This window comes from Morus notabilis, unplaced genomic scaffold, assembly GCF_000414095.1.
Source record: "Morus notabilis unplaced genomic scaffold, ASM41409v2 Scaffold5, whole genome shotgun sequence".
Classification (NCBI taxonomy): domain Eukaryota; kingdom Viridiplantae; phylum Streptophyta; class Magnoliopsida; order Rosales; family Moraceae; genus Morus; species Morus notabilis.
The window spans coordinates 294,192-311,421 of NW_010363077.1; the positions used below are offsets into that span (position 1 = coordinate 294,192).

The following is a 17,230-nucleotide window of genomic DNA, read 5'->3' on the forward strand; positions in this document are numbered from 1 at the left end:
AGAGAAATGATTGATGATGTGATCATGCATGGTTCAGATCCTTGTTTTACTGAAGATGAAGAAGCTTTGAAAATCTAAGGTATGACATTTTCTTCGGTATGGCTGTAAGCGGTGATAAATAAAGAAGAGGTTTTTAAATAAATAAGAATTCTGATTTTTTTTTTTTAAAATGACCCACTAAAACACGCTGCCATTTAGATTTGTGCCACTTAAAAAAAAATTGCCATTCAATCAGAAATTGGTCAAAAAAGTCAAACTGAAAAAAAAAAAAAAGCAAAAAATGTCAAGAATGTGAATGTAAAATGTCAAAAATTAATTAGTTGTTAATTTCTTTTTCTTCTTGGCAGTCTGTATTTGTTTTGGTGTCAAAAGGTTAAGTTTAATGCAGATTAATATAATTCGTTTCAAGATTGAAGATTCTATAATTAGGCTTAACACTTCTGGTATTGTTTGAAGATTGGACTACTTAATAGATAAGGAAATACGTTCTGAGACCAAAATTGTATTTGCCTATAGTTTGTGAACTTAAAATGGGATCAACTCAGAATTTTTCTTTCATTCCATTTTTTTTTTAACAAAAGAGAATTTCTAGGGTAGGAATTATCCCACTTAAATTCTCTACCACACATTTACTCAACCCAATTATTTTAAAAACCCCAAGTGGGATCTAAAATCATATTACGGTTCCCCCGGGGCACCCCCGGGACAGCCCCATGACACCCCCGGGACACCCATTAATGCAATAAGCGGCACCATTTTTTGATAAATATTCTATTTTTTTATGATTTTCTATATTTTCAGCTTTAAAAAATAAAATAAAATAAAAACGATATCAAAAAATTATGACATTTTGCAGACACTATCCTTACATTTTTCTGGGCATGTTTGCAAAAAATAGCCTCAAACAATGACAAAAAAAAAAGTAAAACGCTGTCAAAAAGCCTCCAACCCGCATAGTGGGGCGCCCATGGGCCGGGATGGGTCAAAAATTTACATTTTAATTTATGTTTTGTATTCTAAAGTTAATATACGATTTTTACGAATTAATGAACCAACGGCACCATTCTTTGATGAAAATTCTATTTTTTTTATTTTTTTATTTTTCATCATTAAAAAATAGAATAAAATAAAAACGACGTCAAAAGACGGCCAGCAGGCGGGCGGCTTGCTTATCTGCCAGCAAAAAAAAGGACTTAAAAAGGGAAAAAAAAAAAGAAAAAAGAAAAACGCTCTAAAAAAGCTCGCGGCCCGCGTAGTGGGGGGCGTCTAGGGGCCCGGGGGGGTCAAAATTTACATTTTTATTTATGTTTTACATTCTAAAATTAATATACGATTTTTAGGAATTAATGCAATAAGCGGCACCATTCTTTCATGAATATTCTATTTTTTATGATTTTCTTTATTTTTCATCTTTAAAAAATAAAATAAAATAAAAACGACGTTAAAAGACGGCCAGCAGGCGGGCGGCGTGCTTATCTGCGAGCAAAAAAAAAGGACTCAAAAAGGAAAAAAAAACGCACTAAAAAAGCTCTCGGCCCGCGTAGTGGGACGTCCAGGGGCCGAGATGGGTCAAATTTTACATTTTTATTTATGTTTCGTATTATAAAATTAATATACGATTTTTAGAAATTAATGCAATAAGCGGCACCATTCTTTCATGAATATTCTATTTTTTTATGATTTTCTTTATTCTTCATTTTTGAAAACTAAAATAAAATTAAAACGACGTCAAAAACTTGTGAAATTTTGCAGACATGATCCGTACATTCTTCTGGGCATGCCAACAAAAAATGTCCTCAATAAATGACAAAAAAAAAGTAAAACGCCGTCAAAAAGCTCCCGACCCGCGTAATGGGGCGCCGAGGTGCCGGGATGGGTAAAAAATTTACATTTTTATTTATGTTTTGTAATCTAAAATTATTATACGATTTTTAGGAATTAATGCAATAAGCGGCACCATTTTTTGATGAATATTCTATTTTTTATGATTTTCTTTATTTTTCGTATTTGAAAAATATAACAAAATAAAATGACGTCAAAAAATTATGAAATTTTGCAAACACCATCCTTACATTTTTCTGGGCATGCCTGCAAAAAAAGGCCTCAATTAATGATAAAAAAAAAAAAAAAAAAAGTAAAACGCTGTCAAAAAGCCCCCGGCCCGCATGGGGCCCCCAGGGGACGGGATGGGTCAAAACTCTACATTTTTATTTATGTTTTGTATTCCAAAATTAATATACGATTTTTAAGAATTAATGCGAAAAGCAGAACCATTTTTTGATAAATATTCTATTTTTCATGATTTTCTTTATTTTTCATTTTTGAAAAATAAAATAAAATAAAAACAACGTCAAAAAATTACGAAATTTTGTAGACACGATCTTTACATTTTTCTGGGCATGCCTACAAAAACTGACCTCAATAAATGATAAAAGAAAACGTAAAACACTGTCAAAGAGCCCACAGCCTGCGTAGTGGGCGCCCATGGGCCGGGATGGGTGAAAAATTAAAAAAAAAATGTTGTGTAAAAGCCCCCGGACTGCGTAATGGGGCACCCAAGGGCCGGGATGGGTCAAAAGTTAACATTTTAATGAATATTCTATTTTTTTATGATTTTCCTTATTTTTCATCTTTAAGAAATAAAATAAAATGAAAACAACGTCAAAAACTTATGAAATTTTCCAGACACGATCCTTACATTTTTCTAGGCATGCTAACATAAAATGGCCTCAATAAATGACAAAAAAATGTAAAACTCCGTAAAAAAAAAAACCCCAGCCCTCGTAGTAGGGCGCCCAGGGGACGGGATGGGTTAAAAATTTACATTTTCATTTATGTTTTGCATTCTAAAATTAATATATTATTTTTATGAATTAATGCAACAAGCAGCACCAGTTTTTTATCAATATTCTATTTTTTATGATTTTTTTTATTTTTCATCTTTAAAAACTAAAATAAAATAAAGACGACGTCAAAAAATTATGAAATTTTGCAGACACGATCTTTACATTTTTCTAGACATGCCTACAAAAACTGACCTCAATAAATGACAAAAAAATGTAAAACGTTGTCAAATAGCCCACGGCTCGCGTAGCGGGCGTCTAGGAGCTGGGATGGGTCAAAAATTTACATTTTTATCTATGTTTTGCATTTTAAAATTATTATACGATTTTTAGGCATTAATGCCATAAGCAACACCATTTTTTTTATTAATATTCTATTTTTTATTATTTTCTTTATTTTTCATCTCTAAAAAATAAAATAAAATAAAAACGACGTCGAAAAATAATTAAATTTTACATATAGGATCATCGCATTTTTCTGCTCATGTCAGCAAAAAAGGACTCAAAAAGGAAAAAAAAAACAGAAAAACAATGTGTAAATGCCCCCGACCTGCGTAGTGGGGCCCCCAAGCGCCGGGATGGGTCAAAAATTAAAATTTTCATTTAAGTTTTGCATTGTAAAATTAATAAATGATTTTTAAGAATTAATGCAACAAGTGGTACCATTATTTGATGAATATTCTATGTTTTATGATTTTCTTTATTTTTCATATTTGAAAAATAAAATCAAACAAAAATGACATCAAAAAATTCTGAAATTTTGCAAACATGATGCCTACATTTTTATAGCCATGTCTACTAAAAATGGCCTCAAAAAATTACAAAAACAAGTAAAACGCTGTCAAAAAGCCCCCGACCCGCGTAGTGGGGCGCGCAGGGGCCGGGATGGGTCAAAAATTTACATTTTTATTTATGTTTTACATTCTAAAATTAATATACAATTTTAGAGAATTAATGCAACAAGCGGCAACATTCTTTGATGAATATTCTATTTTTTATGATTTTCTTTATTTTTCATCTTTGAAAAATAAAATAAAACAAAAATGTCGTCAAAAAATTATGAAATTTTACAGACACCATCCTTACATTTTTCTGGGCATGCCTACAAAAAATGGCCTCAACAAATGACAAAAAAAAAGGTAAAACGCTGTCACAGAGCCCTCGGCCCGCATAGTGGGGCGCCTAGGGGCCGGGATGGGTCAAAAATTTACATTTTTATTTATGTTTTGCATTCTAAAATTAGTATACAATTTTTAGGAATTAATACAATAAGCGGCGCCATTTTTTGATGAATATTCTATTTTTTATAATTTTCTTTATTTTTCATCTTTAAAAAATAAAACAAAATAAAAACGACGTCAAAAAATTATAAAATTTTGCGGACACCATCCTTACATTTTTCTGGGCATGCCTACAAAAAATAGCCTCAAACAATGACAAATAAAATTAAAACGCTGTCAAAAAGCCCCAAGCCCCCATAGTAGGGCACTCAGGGGCCGGTATGGGTCAAAAATTTACTTTTTTATTTATGTTTTGCATTCTAAAATTAAGATATAATTTTTAGAAATTAATGCAACAAGTGGCACCATTATTTGATGAATATTATATTTTTTATGATTTTTTTTATTTTTCGTCTTTGAAAATATAATAAAATAAAAACAACGTCAAAAAATTATGAAATTTTGCAGACACCATCCTTACATTTTTCTCTGCATGCCTGCAAAAAATGGCCTCAAACAATGACAAAAAAAGTACAACGCTGTCAAAAATCCCCCGGCCCGCATAGGGTGCCCTGGGGCCGGGATGAAATAAAATAAAATAAAAATGACGTCACAAAATTATGAAATTTTGCATACATGATCCTTACATTTTTCTGGACATGCCTGCAAACGATGGCGTCAAAAAATGATGAAAAAAAGTAAAACGTTGTCAAAAAGCCCCCGTAGTGGTCGCCCAGAGGCTAGGATAAGTGAAAAATTTACATTTTTTATTTATATTTTGCATTCTAAAATTAATATACAATTTTTAGGAATTAATGCAGTAAGCGGCAATAAATGCTAATTCTAGTTTCTCTTCCTCAATAAGACTGCCCTGATTATCATTGATGGAAAGTGTGAAGTGGAAAATAAACAAACACTTTCAATACTGTGCAATGAAAAATAGATTGGGTAAAACAATTCTGTAGCGATTAACGTTGGTGTGTGAAATCTTATGGAAGTAAAATCAATTTGGTATGTTGTAGTTTTGGAATGTGAAAAGTAGCTTCCTATCAAAGAACTGACTGTTCGCAGCATGCCCTTTTGTCTACCTTGTTAATGACAAGTCGATGAATCTGATTCATTCTCTTCCCTTTAATCATTTTAACGAGGAGGATCCGATGCGAGTAAGATTCTTTTCGAAACATCCCCTGAATTCTTGGGGACTTACCACCTTAGTTTTGATCTTCTTTTATCCGTAATAGCTTCTCCTTTTGCATTACTATACTACATTGATTTTCGTTACTTTCTCGTGGATAAGGATATGAATCTCATAGGATAAAGACTTTTTATGATTACAGTATATTCCACGTGCAATGGCCAAAGATATCAAACTCGATCCGGATATGTTGTTGCTTTGTCGGAAGGACAAGTCATGGCCTGTGCAGATCACATTTTTGAAAGATGGCCGCGGTTTTATAATCAAGGCATTGAGTATTAAATTGACAGGCAGATCAAGGCATGAATTACTCGCGCATGGCTCCAGTAATGAAGAGGGAAAATTTCCACTCTTTTGGTTTGCCTTCTTAACAGACGATCATTAGTGTTCTTACCCTTTTTTTATCCTTCACAAATGGAATTTACATTTTGGATATGGAGATATGTGCATAGTAACTGACTTCTTAACAGAAAGAATTTCCATGTTCAAAATAAACCACCATATGCAAGAATATTGCAAAGCAGTTGTGTTTAAGTGGAGCTGAGCAATTTAATTGTCATCTGCACTGTGCAGTTTAGAATATATCAACATTGATTAACGTTTAATAGCCATATAATTCAAGCGACACATCATGGTGCGTGAGTTGATCAATTATACTTTCTACTGAAATATGAGTTGATCAATTAAATACATTATTGAAACTTATCTGCGTTACATTAGTTTTAGTGGCATTATTGCACCTTATAAGTTTTTCAACCGCGAAGATTCTTAGCCGATGTCATTGATTTTTTTTTTTCCCCTTTCCCTCTGACCATATGTATGCATTAGACAAGTCGAATATACAACAATTTGGGTACAGTTATTTTACTTAGTTTCTAAAATCTATGCTTATTATTTATTGTACTATGATCTCTTTTTCCAAAATTTGGAGTTAAATTTAATTTATGCATTATTGGCTATTTAAAAGTTTTTTACACCTTGTTTGGTTCCAAATCTGGGTCGAAAATTTCAATTCGAACATATTTACTGCTTTTTCCCTCCCTTCTACCTCAAGTTTTAAAATATCATAAAAAATTTTCGAATTATGTCTGATGAGATATTTCTTCTTCCTATACATTCAAAGTAGAAAAGAAACAAACCCTCGTCGTCCATATAGCTTATTGAAATCTATAATATAAAACAAAGTTCTGTAAGATTTGTTATAAAAGCCTGAAGTTTTCAAATGAGTATTTTGAACACTCTATTCAAACACAATTTAAATTTTATACCCTTTTCGAATTACAATTTATTTACGTATCTAAACACCAGTTCAAATGGCAGTTCAAATTGCTTCAGTTCAAACTAAAAATGGTTTCACCACAATTCAAAGACGCAAACCAAAAGGATCCAAAGGAAATGTCTCCAATAAAAGATCTAAACAATCATACACTTATTACTATTAGGGAACGTATATTAGGAAAACTATCTTTATTAATAGTTTTAACTTCATTGGTATCATTTTCATATTAGGAAGTTTCTTGATTTTAGTCATAGGTAACTCATCTGATTAGGTGCTTTGCAATGTGTATTTACATGAAGCCCATTCCATAAAACTCCTTACTAGTGAATATTCTTCCTTTTTCTAGTCTCTGTATGTAGGCACCTTAAGGAACCGCCTATTAGAGAGAGTATTATTAAGGAACCGAAAGAGAGAGAGACAAATAAAAAAAGGTCTACGAGATTGGATCTCCTTTCGGAGCTCATTCTTGCAAGAGCATATTAGAGAGAGTATTTTTATTAATAGTTTTGACTTCACATTAAGATGTTTTTTTTTTTTTTTTTTTTAATCTCGGATAACTTACTTGATTATGTGCTTTGCAATGTGTATTTATATAGAGTCCATTCTATAGTAATTCTTCTTCTTTTTCTTAATCTGTACATATAGGCACCTTGCCCACGACCTCAAATCTCTCTTGTCTTCTATTTTTCCTTTCATTTTCTTATTAACTGTTCTTAGTTACAATTATGATCGGATAGCTAATGGATGGAAAGTCGAACGCCTTCTCTACTTTTAGCATTTGAAATTTTTAATTATTATCCATTAGTTTTTTTTTTTTTTTTTCTAATGAAAAATTATTATCCATTAGTTGATGTTCATTTTGGTACTCGATATAGGACTGCATTGTTAACAATTACCAAATTTAGGATCTAAATGCTAAAATTAAAAGCTAAGGTCCAACCTGCAAGAAATTCATAAATAGAATCGTGCACTTCACCTTTCTTCATGTGATGCACTTTGTTGAGACTCGAATCCACTCCTCCACTCACAAGCATTACAAAATTAACAATCATCACAAAAACAAAGTCGAAACCAAAGAAATATATGGAGTCCGACCAGACCCTCTTCCGTTACAGCCTCCTCACTCTCTACCTAATCGGACCACCGACCACCATCTCCCTCCGCTTCATCCAAGCCCCTTACGGCAAGCACCGTCGCCCCGGGTGGGGCCCAACCATGTCCCCACCCTTAGCCTGGTTCGTCATGGAGAGCCCCACTCTCTGGCTCACCCTCCTCCTCTTCCCCATCGGCCGTCACGCCTCCGATCTCCGATCTCTCTCTCTCATCACCCCCTTCCTCCTCCACTACCTCCACCGAACCCTAATCCACCCGATCCGAATCTCTCTCGCCTCCGCCCCGAAACCTTCCTCCGATTTTCCCGTCGCCGTCGCCGCCATGGCGTTTGGCTTCAACCTCCTCAACGCGTTCGTCCAAACGAGGTCGGTTTCGCACTACGAGGACTACGGCGGAGACAATACTTTCTGGTGGCGGTTCGCGGCCGGTCTGGCGGTTTTTTTGGCCGGAATGGTGGTGAATATCCGGTCGGATCGGGCTCTGCTGAGGCTGAAGAGGGAGACCGGCGGTGGCGGTGGGTATAAGGTGCCGAGAGGGGGGTGGTTTGAAGTGGTCAGTTGTCCGAATTACTTTGGGGAGATAGTTGAGTGGTTGGGCTGGGCCGTCATGACTTGGTCTTGGGCTGGGCTTGGATTCTTTCTTTACACATGTGCCAACTTAGTGCCGAGGGCACGTGCGAACCATCGGTGGTATTTGGAGAAATTTGGGGACGAGTATCCCAAGGGACGAAAAGCTGTGATCCCATTTTTGTTTTGACACTTTGAAAAAAAAAAAAAAAAAAAGGAAAAAAAGGGTCGGGTGTTTAATGTGTGTTGTTGAAAAATGGATTGAAATGTTGATTCTTGTGACTGGCAAATGCAATGCAGGAGATTTTTGTGTTTTTAGTTAATATTTTATTATTTTTCCACTCATGAAAAAAAAAAAGTATATTTTATCAAATTTTCCCTTGTTTAATAGCAATGAGGTTCAGTGGCATAACTAAACTCTAACTTGAGTATATTCTTAAGTTTATTTTTTAGAGTTTGTTAATTTTATATATTTAAATTTAAATTATTAATTTTATTATAGTATTTTTTTTATAAAAAAATTTAAATTTTAAATTTCAGAATTAAAAATCATGATTTTTAAACGGACCTTTAAAGTATACAATTAAAAATAAAAAAGAATAAAATTCAATAGAGCATGGGAAAAACTAAAAAAAAAATCATAAAATTTTAAAGGTACTTTAAAAAATTAAAAAAAAAACAAAAAAAGTACTTTAAAAAATAAAAAAACAAACAACAAAATTTGCCCCTACTTGTCCTCAAAGGTAATCGATCGTTAGATCCTAAGGGAAGAAATTAGTAGAAGAGTATTAGCTTTTTTTTATTTTTTTGATAATTAGGGTATTAGCATGTTAGTTCCTGACTGCAAGCATAGTAGCACCTTGGTCCCTCAATTTTTAATTTTAATTATACTCTATGAATTTGTTTTTAACCGTTCAGATCATTGACAATAAAATGATAATAGATCTATCAAATTTATCTTAGATAATCATGTGTCCATTATGTGATAACTAAAATTTTACATAAATAATTATATTATGTGTAAAATATTATTTTAGTATTGTTAAAACCTATTAAAAACTATAATATTTTGCACCTATTATAACTATTTATGCAAAATTTTTAGTTATTATAGGATAATGTTGTGATTATTTACATTAAATTCTATAAATCATGCATCTATTTAGGCCTCGTTCACTTCGCGGATTCGAACTTTCAATTCGAGCTGAGATATGACATTTTCTGAGAGCTTTTCACTGTAGCAGAAAAAATTAGATGTAACATTTTCTGAGAGCTTTTTACTGTAGAAACTTAAAACTGAAAACTCGAATCGGTAAAATGAACGAGGCCTTAGTGTTAACGACTAAAACTGTTAAAAAAACATAAATTTAGTGAGTAATCTGTCAAAACAAAAGGTAAAGGATAAAGTACATGGACCAATCAATTGGATAGACTTATGTCAATGGGCCTGGGTATGATGCCCCGCCCTGCCCCGTCTGACCCGTAATAAATGGTTTATTGGGCGGTGTGGGTCAAGACTCGTTCTTGGTGACAAATTTTTTTATTGAACGACAACCCGCCCCGTTTGCAATTTTTTTATTTGTAGCAATCAAATGTATGTTGTTCTTGGTGACAAATTTGTTATATACTAATTTGCCAAAAAGTATAGAATATGATAAATTTAACCCAACAAATGTTACTGCATTGGAGAATTTTTTACACTTACATATGTCAATTATAGAATTATATTGGAAATGCTATTATGTCCATCTGATTCATATGTATAAATATTTAAGTAACAGTGGACTTCGCACCCAAAGTAACTCTAAGGACGCCAGCACAAAGACTAAACTCTTTCTAGTTAGCAAAATTTGGTAAGACGCCTTTGATTTTTCAATTCTCACCGGTTAGTAAATTAGATTCTAGGAGAGGAGCTTGATTTTTCATCTTCGCCCTTACAAGCCACGTGCAAGACACACGTGAGTTATTCCATCTAAATTTTACTGGTGTCAAGGATTTATCTTTGATTGCCACTAAATATTGAATTTAGGGAAAATTTTGCCCATAAAATTAGATAAGAGGTGGCTCTAATCCTATTGTGTCGAATAATTCGTGACCCACCATTGTCCATAGCAACTATCAACTCTCCAGCTCAGAACACTTCAACTTGAAACATTATTGAGACATTTATTTGTAATCAACATTGGAGCTCAAGATAAGTTCGCTGTTATTATCTAGGCTGATAATGATATGCCTTAATTTATTGAAAGCTTTTCCCTTTAAAAAACAAAAAGATTTGGACCAAATTATGACAGTTCGGTTTTTGGACCAAATTATGACAGTTCGGTTTTTGGACCAAATTATGACAGTTCGGGGATGCTAAGCACTACCATTAATAAAAAAAAATGAACCCCATTTGTACAGGACCCACCTTCAGCACTTGTGCGCAATAGCATTGTTCTTAAAGAAATGGATAAAGAAGTAGGTGTTGTTTTTACATTAAAAGAGAAAATAATAAGAGAAACTACAATAGGTGAGCTACTGAGCTTAAGCTTCAAATCAAGCGAAAAGAACAGAAAGATTAGGACTTTCAAAGGGAGATTGTCTAAATCAGCTCCTAAAAATCTCATCACGTTGCCATGCAAGCACTAATTCACATAGGATTTTTATTTGTCTTTCTTTTTTAGGAAAAAAAAAAAAAAAAAACGCAATAGAATTTAGTTAGTCGTTTTTCCCCCTTTTTTTTTTTGCCAGTGCGCAAGACAATATGATCACCAAACAGGAGAAGAAGTTTTATCTAAGAATACTACCCGCTCCGTAGCAATCTATACAAAGAGTTCTTTTAGTCCAGTCCAGGGACAAAAAGAGAAACGGGAAGCATCGAAAGTCTATTAACTGAGGAAAGAGAAAAATAAAAAAGAAACACTATCTCAAAAAGAAACAGAAACGCAAAACAGAAACATCGAAGCTAACATTTGACAAACTAATACCCTTTAAAAAGAAGTTTGGAAAACTTTGCATTATTCTGTCTCCCTCAGAATACTGTAGATGCAAAAACTGTGTGCTCCATAGCTAAAGACGTCGATGAGTGCTTAAAGGCGCTTAGCCAAAGCTAAAAGGTAGACTGTACCTGCTCGGATGTTGATGCGTTTTAGACTGATTAATCAATCACTTCTCTCTTGTTACGGATCTTCTTTGTCACCGACTAACCAGAACCTAACCACAGACACAGAAGCATGCATAATTGCTTAAGCTAGTCAGTCTATATCCATACGAAGTCAGAGAAAAAAAAAAACATAACATAACTAAAATTCAGAAGTAAACGAGGGGGGCAAAAAAAAAAAAAAAAAAAAAAAAAGAATCTCGAGAACCCAATGATTTTACAAAATTAAGCATTCCCTTGCCACGGCACTCATTTTCCAACTGAATTTTATCACACGGCTACAAGAAAAAGGCTCATTTCAATTATCTATAAAAGCCTGTGAGGCTGGTAAAGAACGCCTACTAACTTGGTCAAGGAAAAGTAAGAAAAACCTGCAACCATTAACTAGTTCCAGATAGGATACTAACGAAATAGCCAAACTTGACGTACACAAGAGGAGGAGATAAAACAGAAAGAAACTCACATTAAGCTCAACAGCGATTTGCACCAACATTTATCTTCACTCTTCCCTCGTCTGGGTTTTCTGTTTTCAGACTCCCATCCAGTCCTCCAAAAGATCCGATGCTTTCAGAAATTTCTGCCTTCAGCTTCTCATGCTTCTCTTTTAAGTTTGAAGAATCCAATGCAGCTACTAGGCTCTGCTTAATTTGTTGCTCTAAAGCCGCAATTTTCTTTTTGGATGCCAAATCAGGCTTCTTTCCTGCCTTTGAAGTCTCCAACTTTAGCAGCTCGATTTTGTACTTCAGATCTGATGAGCTGACCACATTTTCAATCCCTTCCTGAATCTCTTTATTCAATTCTTTGATCTTGGCTTTCACTTCTGAGGGCGGAATGAGTTCTTCTAGTTGAGTTGCATTTGACTTCATGACGTCCACTTCCAAACCCAAGGATTGCAGGACATCTGCGAATTCAAACTCCAACTCTTTCTTTAGCTTCACAATTTTCTCCCTCAGGTTGGAATCCAGGTCCCCAAATTTAGACGCCCCGGAACTTTGAATTTCAGTCTTCAGTGCGCCGAACTTTTCCTTTACATCCTGTCGTTCCATGATCTCCTTAAATCTTTGGTTGATTTCCTGCTTCAATAATGCAGCCTTCTGGTTCTTCTCTGCAAGATTCTTCGCTTTAGATAATTCTTTCAACATGTCAAGCTTACTCTTCAGGCTTTCATAATTTGGAGCTTTTGGCAGGTTCTGATTGAACTCATTCCTGAGCTTGTCAATCTTATTTTTGAAAGCCGGGTCAATGAGTTGTTCCTCTGAATTGACTTTCAAAAATTCCTCACGGAGTGCGGCAAACTTGTCCTCAAAACCCAAGGCTTTAGCTGCCTCTGAAAATCCATGATCAACCTCCTTTCTCAGTTTTTCTATTGTCTCATTTAGACGCAATAATGGAGGTTCACTGGAGGATTCCTTAGCTTTCAGAATTTGTTGTTTCACTTTTTCTACCTCACCCTCCAAATCCGCATGTTGAGTCCTCCCAACAATAGGCTCCTCTTTCTTTTTCATGTTCACTTTCTTCTTTGGATCTACTGGGAGTCCTTCTTGAAACCCACCAACTTTTCGGAACTTAAGCATGCGATGCTTGAGTAGCTCTTGTGTATCCATTTTCAAAAGCTCCTGTTCAAGATGAGGCACCTAGATAAGGATATTTTTCCACACATTCATCAAAGAAGATTAACTAAACCAGAGTGACTTACATCCATTGCTTCATTGATGGCATTTTTTATATGTTGTGAGGTCCAAGATGGATCAGCATGTGCACCGCCTAGTGGTTCCTGTAAAAGGTAAAAGACTTCTAAGACTCCCCCAACATTATATGATAAAAGTTCAGAGTTAAGGCAACACCTTACAGAATTATGAAACTAAAAGAATCATCTAAACTGAAGAAATAAAGGCCCCGTTCATTTCACCAATTCGAGTTTAGAATTCGAATTTTGTTATAGTAAAAAACTTTCAGAAACAGTCACATCTAACTTTTTTGCTACAGTAAAAACTCTCACATAAAGTCACATCTTAACTCGAATTAAAAACTCGACTCAGCAAACTAAACGGGCCCAAAAAATCCAGCTAAGTGTTTTTTGTAAGGGATAAAATAAAATGGGTTGCTCAAAGATAATTGAGAATAACTCCAACAACCAAGGAAAGAAGCAAATGCATAAAATTTATTAAGAGGAAGGAGGATAATTACAGGAATGATGCCATCTGCAATTTGCAATCTGCACAATTCTGATGCAGTAATTCTCAACTTCTCAGCAGCCTGCAGGACAGAAAAAGAAGAATTATGATATTGATAATCTAGTCGCATGATGAGCATACTGTGGGTTTGTATATAAACCTTTGGAGAAGCTTTAGCACTCTTCCACAAGATTGCTGCACATGCTTCTGGACTAAACATGACAAAAACAGAGACAAATCGGAAGAAAACATATTAAAAATATAGTGCTTGAGTTGGACAGAAATTCAAAAACTGCAGTTAAACAAAATAAAATAACAGAAAAGCTATGCAAAGCCGAGGGAAAACCCCATTGATCAGATCTAACAAAGTAATCTACTGAATTACAGGACTCCACATACTTCTGCACTAATGATCGGGCAAAATGGAAATGTATTCAGATATATGGTCTAAAGAGATTTCCTCACATCAGCTGATAGAGAAACTGCTAATCAAAGAGCATATTAGCATGCCCAACTGTAAGATCCATTTCTTTACACTAGTTGAGAAGAAATTCACATATTCAAATAAACTCAAATTACCTGGCAACATAGAAAACGGCATTTTCAAGCATCAACAATTTATTAGCACAGCCAATGGCAAGGGCACCACCAGAGCCACCTTCTCCAATGACGATAGAGACAATTGGTACTTTCAGACCAAACATAGTCCTCAAATTGTGAGCAATGGCTTCACCCTGAATGCATGCAAAACAAAACAAAACAAAAATGTCCAGTATCTGGCAGAACCATGTTCCTTATATAAGAAGTAACCATTTAAGACTAAAATCACAGATGAGAACATACTTGGCCTAGTTCCTCAGATTTAAGGTCTGCGAATGCACCAGGAGTGTCAATGAAAGTTATTATAGGAAATCCATGGTGATCTGCATAATACATCATGCGCAGAGCTTTTCGATAACTGGTCAAGTATAATAATTACATTGATGTCAGGCAATGAGAAAAATTATTGGATATCTCAAAGCTAATAGATTAGCTAATTCTCTAGCAACATACCCATGGGGAGTAGGCATCCCAAAGTTGCGCTGAATGTTTTCCTTTGTGTTTCTACCCTTCTGATGACCCATGAACATGTACCTCTTACCGTCTATGGTTCCTATACCAGTAACAACAGCAGGGTCATCATAACCTGCTCGGTCTCCATGAAGCTCCACAAACTGGATATACGAAACACAGAATACCTTTATTAATTAATAATTTCCAGCGCCCCATAAAGCTGAAATCTGAAGATAAATTGTCAACACGCATAAACCCTTATAATGAGCACCATACCTTATCAGTAATGCTAAACACATGATCAAGAAAAGTTGGCCTGTTAGGATGCCGTGCAATATTGACACGTTGTATAGGGGTTAGATGCGTATATAAATCCTTCAAAGCCTGAAATCAAAAGCAGAAAATTCTAAGAAGAGTTGAAAATTAAAACCAAATTAAAAGAGTTAGCCAACTTCAGCAGAATCAAATATCAGCATAAAATGTGTACACATGCAAAAAAAGATACGCAACATTCCAAATAATACTCATGTATGGTCAGAAGTACTATCTATGACCCTGCTTTAACCAAAAGTATAAATTCTATTCCACTGTATATTGTCAAATGCTATCAGTAACTATTTGTGCCTTCTCGTAATTATTTTTGTATCGCTCTGTGGCTTCGACTCAGGTTATGTTACCTGGTTTTACCTATGATGAATAATATTCCTGATTTGGGGCATCATTAAAGACAAAAAAGAAAACACATATCACTCAAAAACAATAACATATTTGATTTAGAAAACTTAAGAATTAAAAAATTAAGGAAAACAATAACTGTCTCTTTTTTTTTCTTTTTTTTTTTTTAAAGCCCTAGTACGATCTGTAATCCTTATGAAGCTCTCAACAGTAGTGGCAAAGAAAACTTAAGAATTAAAAAATTAAGGAAAACAATAACTGTCTCTTTTTTTTTTCTTTTTTTTTTTTGAAGCCCTAGTACGATCTGTAATCCTTATGAAGCTCTCAACAGTAGTGGCAACTGTTAGCTAGACTTCTGGCACAACAATTTTTAAATACCTAGTTCACAAGTCAATCTAACTATAAATACACTCACGTAGCAAGCTATACCCTCAGAGTATATGGTCCAAAAAAAAACAAAATACACCTTGGCATGGATGAACAATGCATAAAAACTGTCGAGAGAACTCGACCATGGAATTGTAAAGAACCCATCGGCTCTAAAAACTGAATCAAAAAGAGCATTTAGAGTTACTTCCGAAACATATTAACATTTGCTCAAATTCAAAACAGTCATCAAACCTGCTGGTATTTGTTCTCCAGTGAAATAATCTGATCACTAAAGTCCAGCCCAGTCTCATTTGCCATCTTCCGAACCTGAAAGAGTAATTTGTTCAGTTATAGCAAAAACTCCGCAAATTTTCAAATTCTCAAACAAACAAACAGCTAGCAAAGAAAAAGAACCGGTATGCTTACATCAATGATTTTCCTTTCAAGAGCAACGAGAGGCTTCTCGAACTCCAAAGTAACGGGTTTGGGCTTCTCCTTTAGAGGCTTGAAGCTAGATAGATGAGTGAGAACTCCACCTTTGACATTCGGATCAGGATCCTGGGGCCACGGATGGTCATGCTTCTTCACTTTTCTAATCTTCGCCGAAACGCTGAAATCCTTCCTCCTAGCGCCCAATCGCGCTCTCCCTAGGGCTTTCAATGGAACGCCTCTAACGCCGTTACTCGAGCTCCGGAGAAGATCCGAAGCCGATGTTCCGGCGAAAGTGACCGGAGAATGAGATATCGAAGCCATTCTCCAAACTCCAAAGCTAATTGCCCCAGATTCTTAACCAAATCCTTCAGAAATACCGTTCCAGAAACTCAAATCTTAGGAACTGCCGAAAAGAATAACCGGATTGAATTTCAAACAAGCAATAGTTCGTTTGGCATTCACAAGAAAAGATGCAAGATTCTCAAGCAAACAGATAATATGGACCAAAAATACTACATAAAAGAAATGAAAACACGTTCTCAAAATCAGAGCTTTCAATAAATTGCTCCTTAATCGTTGCATGCAAATGTAGGATCGAACATTAAAGAGAAAATAAATGAACTTTCTGAGAAAAATTTTACCGGGAAAATGGATTGGGGGAATTTGGAGGAGCTCGTTCGGAGAGGATCTGGAGAACTGAGAAGAATCGCAAGGAGAAATGAGGACGACGATTCTTAAGCAATGAGAGATGGGACGGAGCTTCGTAGAGATCGTCAAGAAAGAGGAAAATGGGGGCTTTTCTCTTCTTTTTTTTTTTTCTTTCTAGAGAGAGAGAGAGATTTGTAATTGGGGGTTTTGTGTTGGGCGATACTTCTTAAGAGTGAGTAAGAGGTAGCTGTGTCATAATAAGCCAGCATTTTTCGGTTTGGCCGTTGAAAGAAAGAAGGAAAGAAAGGACGATTCATTTCCAAGAGTTTTTTTCTTTTTCTTTTTTTTGGTAATATAATATAGAGGAGGCACGTGTTGACTCTCTATGCACACGTGACTTGCTCCTTCGATATCTTCTATGCTTCCCTCGCCTAGGGTTCACCCTCTCCAAAGGTTCCAAAGGTGGCACGTGTTAACAATGCGTTTTTGTCTAAAATTTTTACACAAATCACATTAATTTG

The 17,230-nt window shown here is 35.0% G+C and overlaps 2 protein-coding genes across 4 annotated transcripts; one reads left to right on the forward strand and one right to left on the reverse strand.

Annotated features, from left to right (window-relative positions):
• The first annotated feature begins 7,403 nt into the window (after positions 1 to 7,403).
• Positions 7,404 to 8,463, forward strand: LOC21406372 (steroid 5-alpha-reductase DET2). The gene has a single exon (XM_010103522.2). The coding sequence runs from the start codon at positions 7,621 to 7,623 to the stop codon at positions 8,404 to 8,406; it is 786 nt and encodes a 261-aa protein (XP_010101824.1). The 5' UTR covers positions 7,404 to 7,620; the 3' UTR covers positions 8,407 to 8,463.
• A 2,448-nt stretch (positions 8,464 to 10,911) lies between these two features.
• LOC21406373 (acetyl-coenzyme A carboxylase carboxyl transferase subunit alpha, chloroplastic) lies at positions 10,912 to 16,954 on the reverse strand. 3 transcript variants are annotated; one of them, XM_024169161.1, is made up of 12 exons: positions 16,703 to 16,954; positions 16,056 to 16,426; positions 15,882 to 15,956; positions 14,862 to 14,969; positions 14,586 to 14,746; positions 14,376 to 14,490; positions 14,112 to 14,266; positions 13,693 to 13,744; positions 13,546 to 13,614; positions 13,055 to 13,132; positions 11,822 to 12,974; positions 10,912 to 11,411 (listed from the first exon to the last, which is right to left on the reverse strand). In XM_024169161.1, exons 2-11 carry the CDS (start codon positions 16,380 to 16,382, stop codon positions 11,829 to 11,831), a joined length of 2,286 nt encoding a protein of 761 aa, XP_024024929.1. In that variant the 5' UTR covers positions 16,383 to 16,426; positions 16,703 to 16,954; the 3' UTR covers positions 10,912 to 11,411; positions 11,822 to 11,828. The 3 variants fall into 3 exon arrangements, with proteins under 3 accessions (XP_024024929.1, XP_024024930.1, XP_024024928.1); XM_024169162.1 differs by having other exon boundaries at positions 16,056 to 16,456; XM_024169160.1 differs by having other exon boundaries at positions 16,056 to 16,464.
• Positions 16,955 to 17,230: the final 276 nt, after the last annotated feature.

What these genes read in the sequence shown, in the direction of transcription:
- LOC21406373 (XM_024169161.1), bottom strand. Translation starts at nt 16,382, where the DNA reads ATGGCTTCGATATCTCATTCTCCGGTCACTTTCGCCGGAACATCGGCT. An exon ending in TTGAAAGGAAAATCATTGAT is followed by an intron (nt 15,957 to 16,055) that starts GTAAGCATACCG and finishes TTACTCTTTCAG; the next exon opens with GTTCGGAAGATGGCAAATGA. An exon ending in GCCGTTTTCTATGTTGCCAG is followed by an intron (nt 13,745 to 14,111) that starts GTAATTTGAGTT and finishes TGTCATGTTTAG; the next exon opens with TCCAGAAGCATGTGCAGCAA.
- LOC21406372 (XM_010103522.2), top strand. Translation starts at nt 7,621, where the DNA reads ATGGAGTCCGACCAGACCCTCTTCCGTTACAGCCTCCTCACTCTCTAC.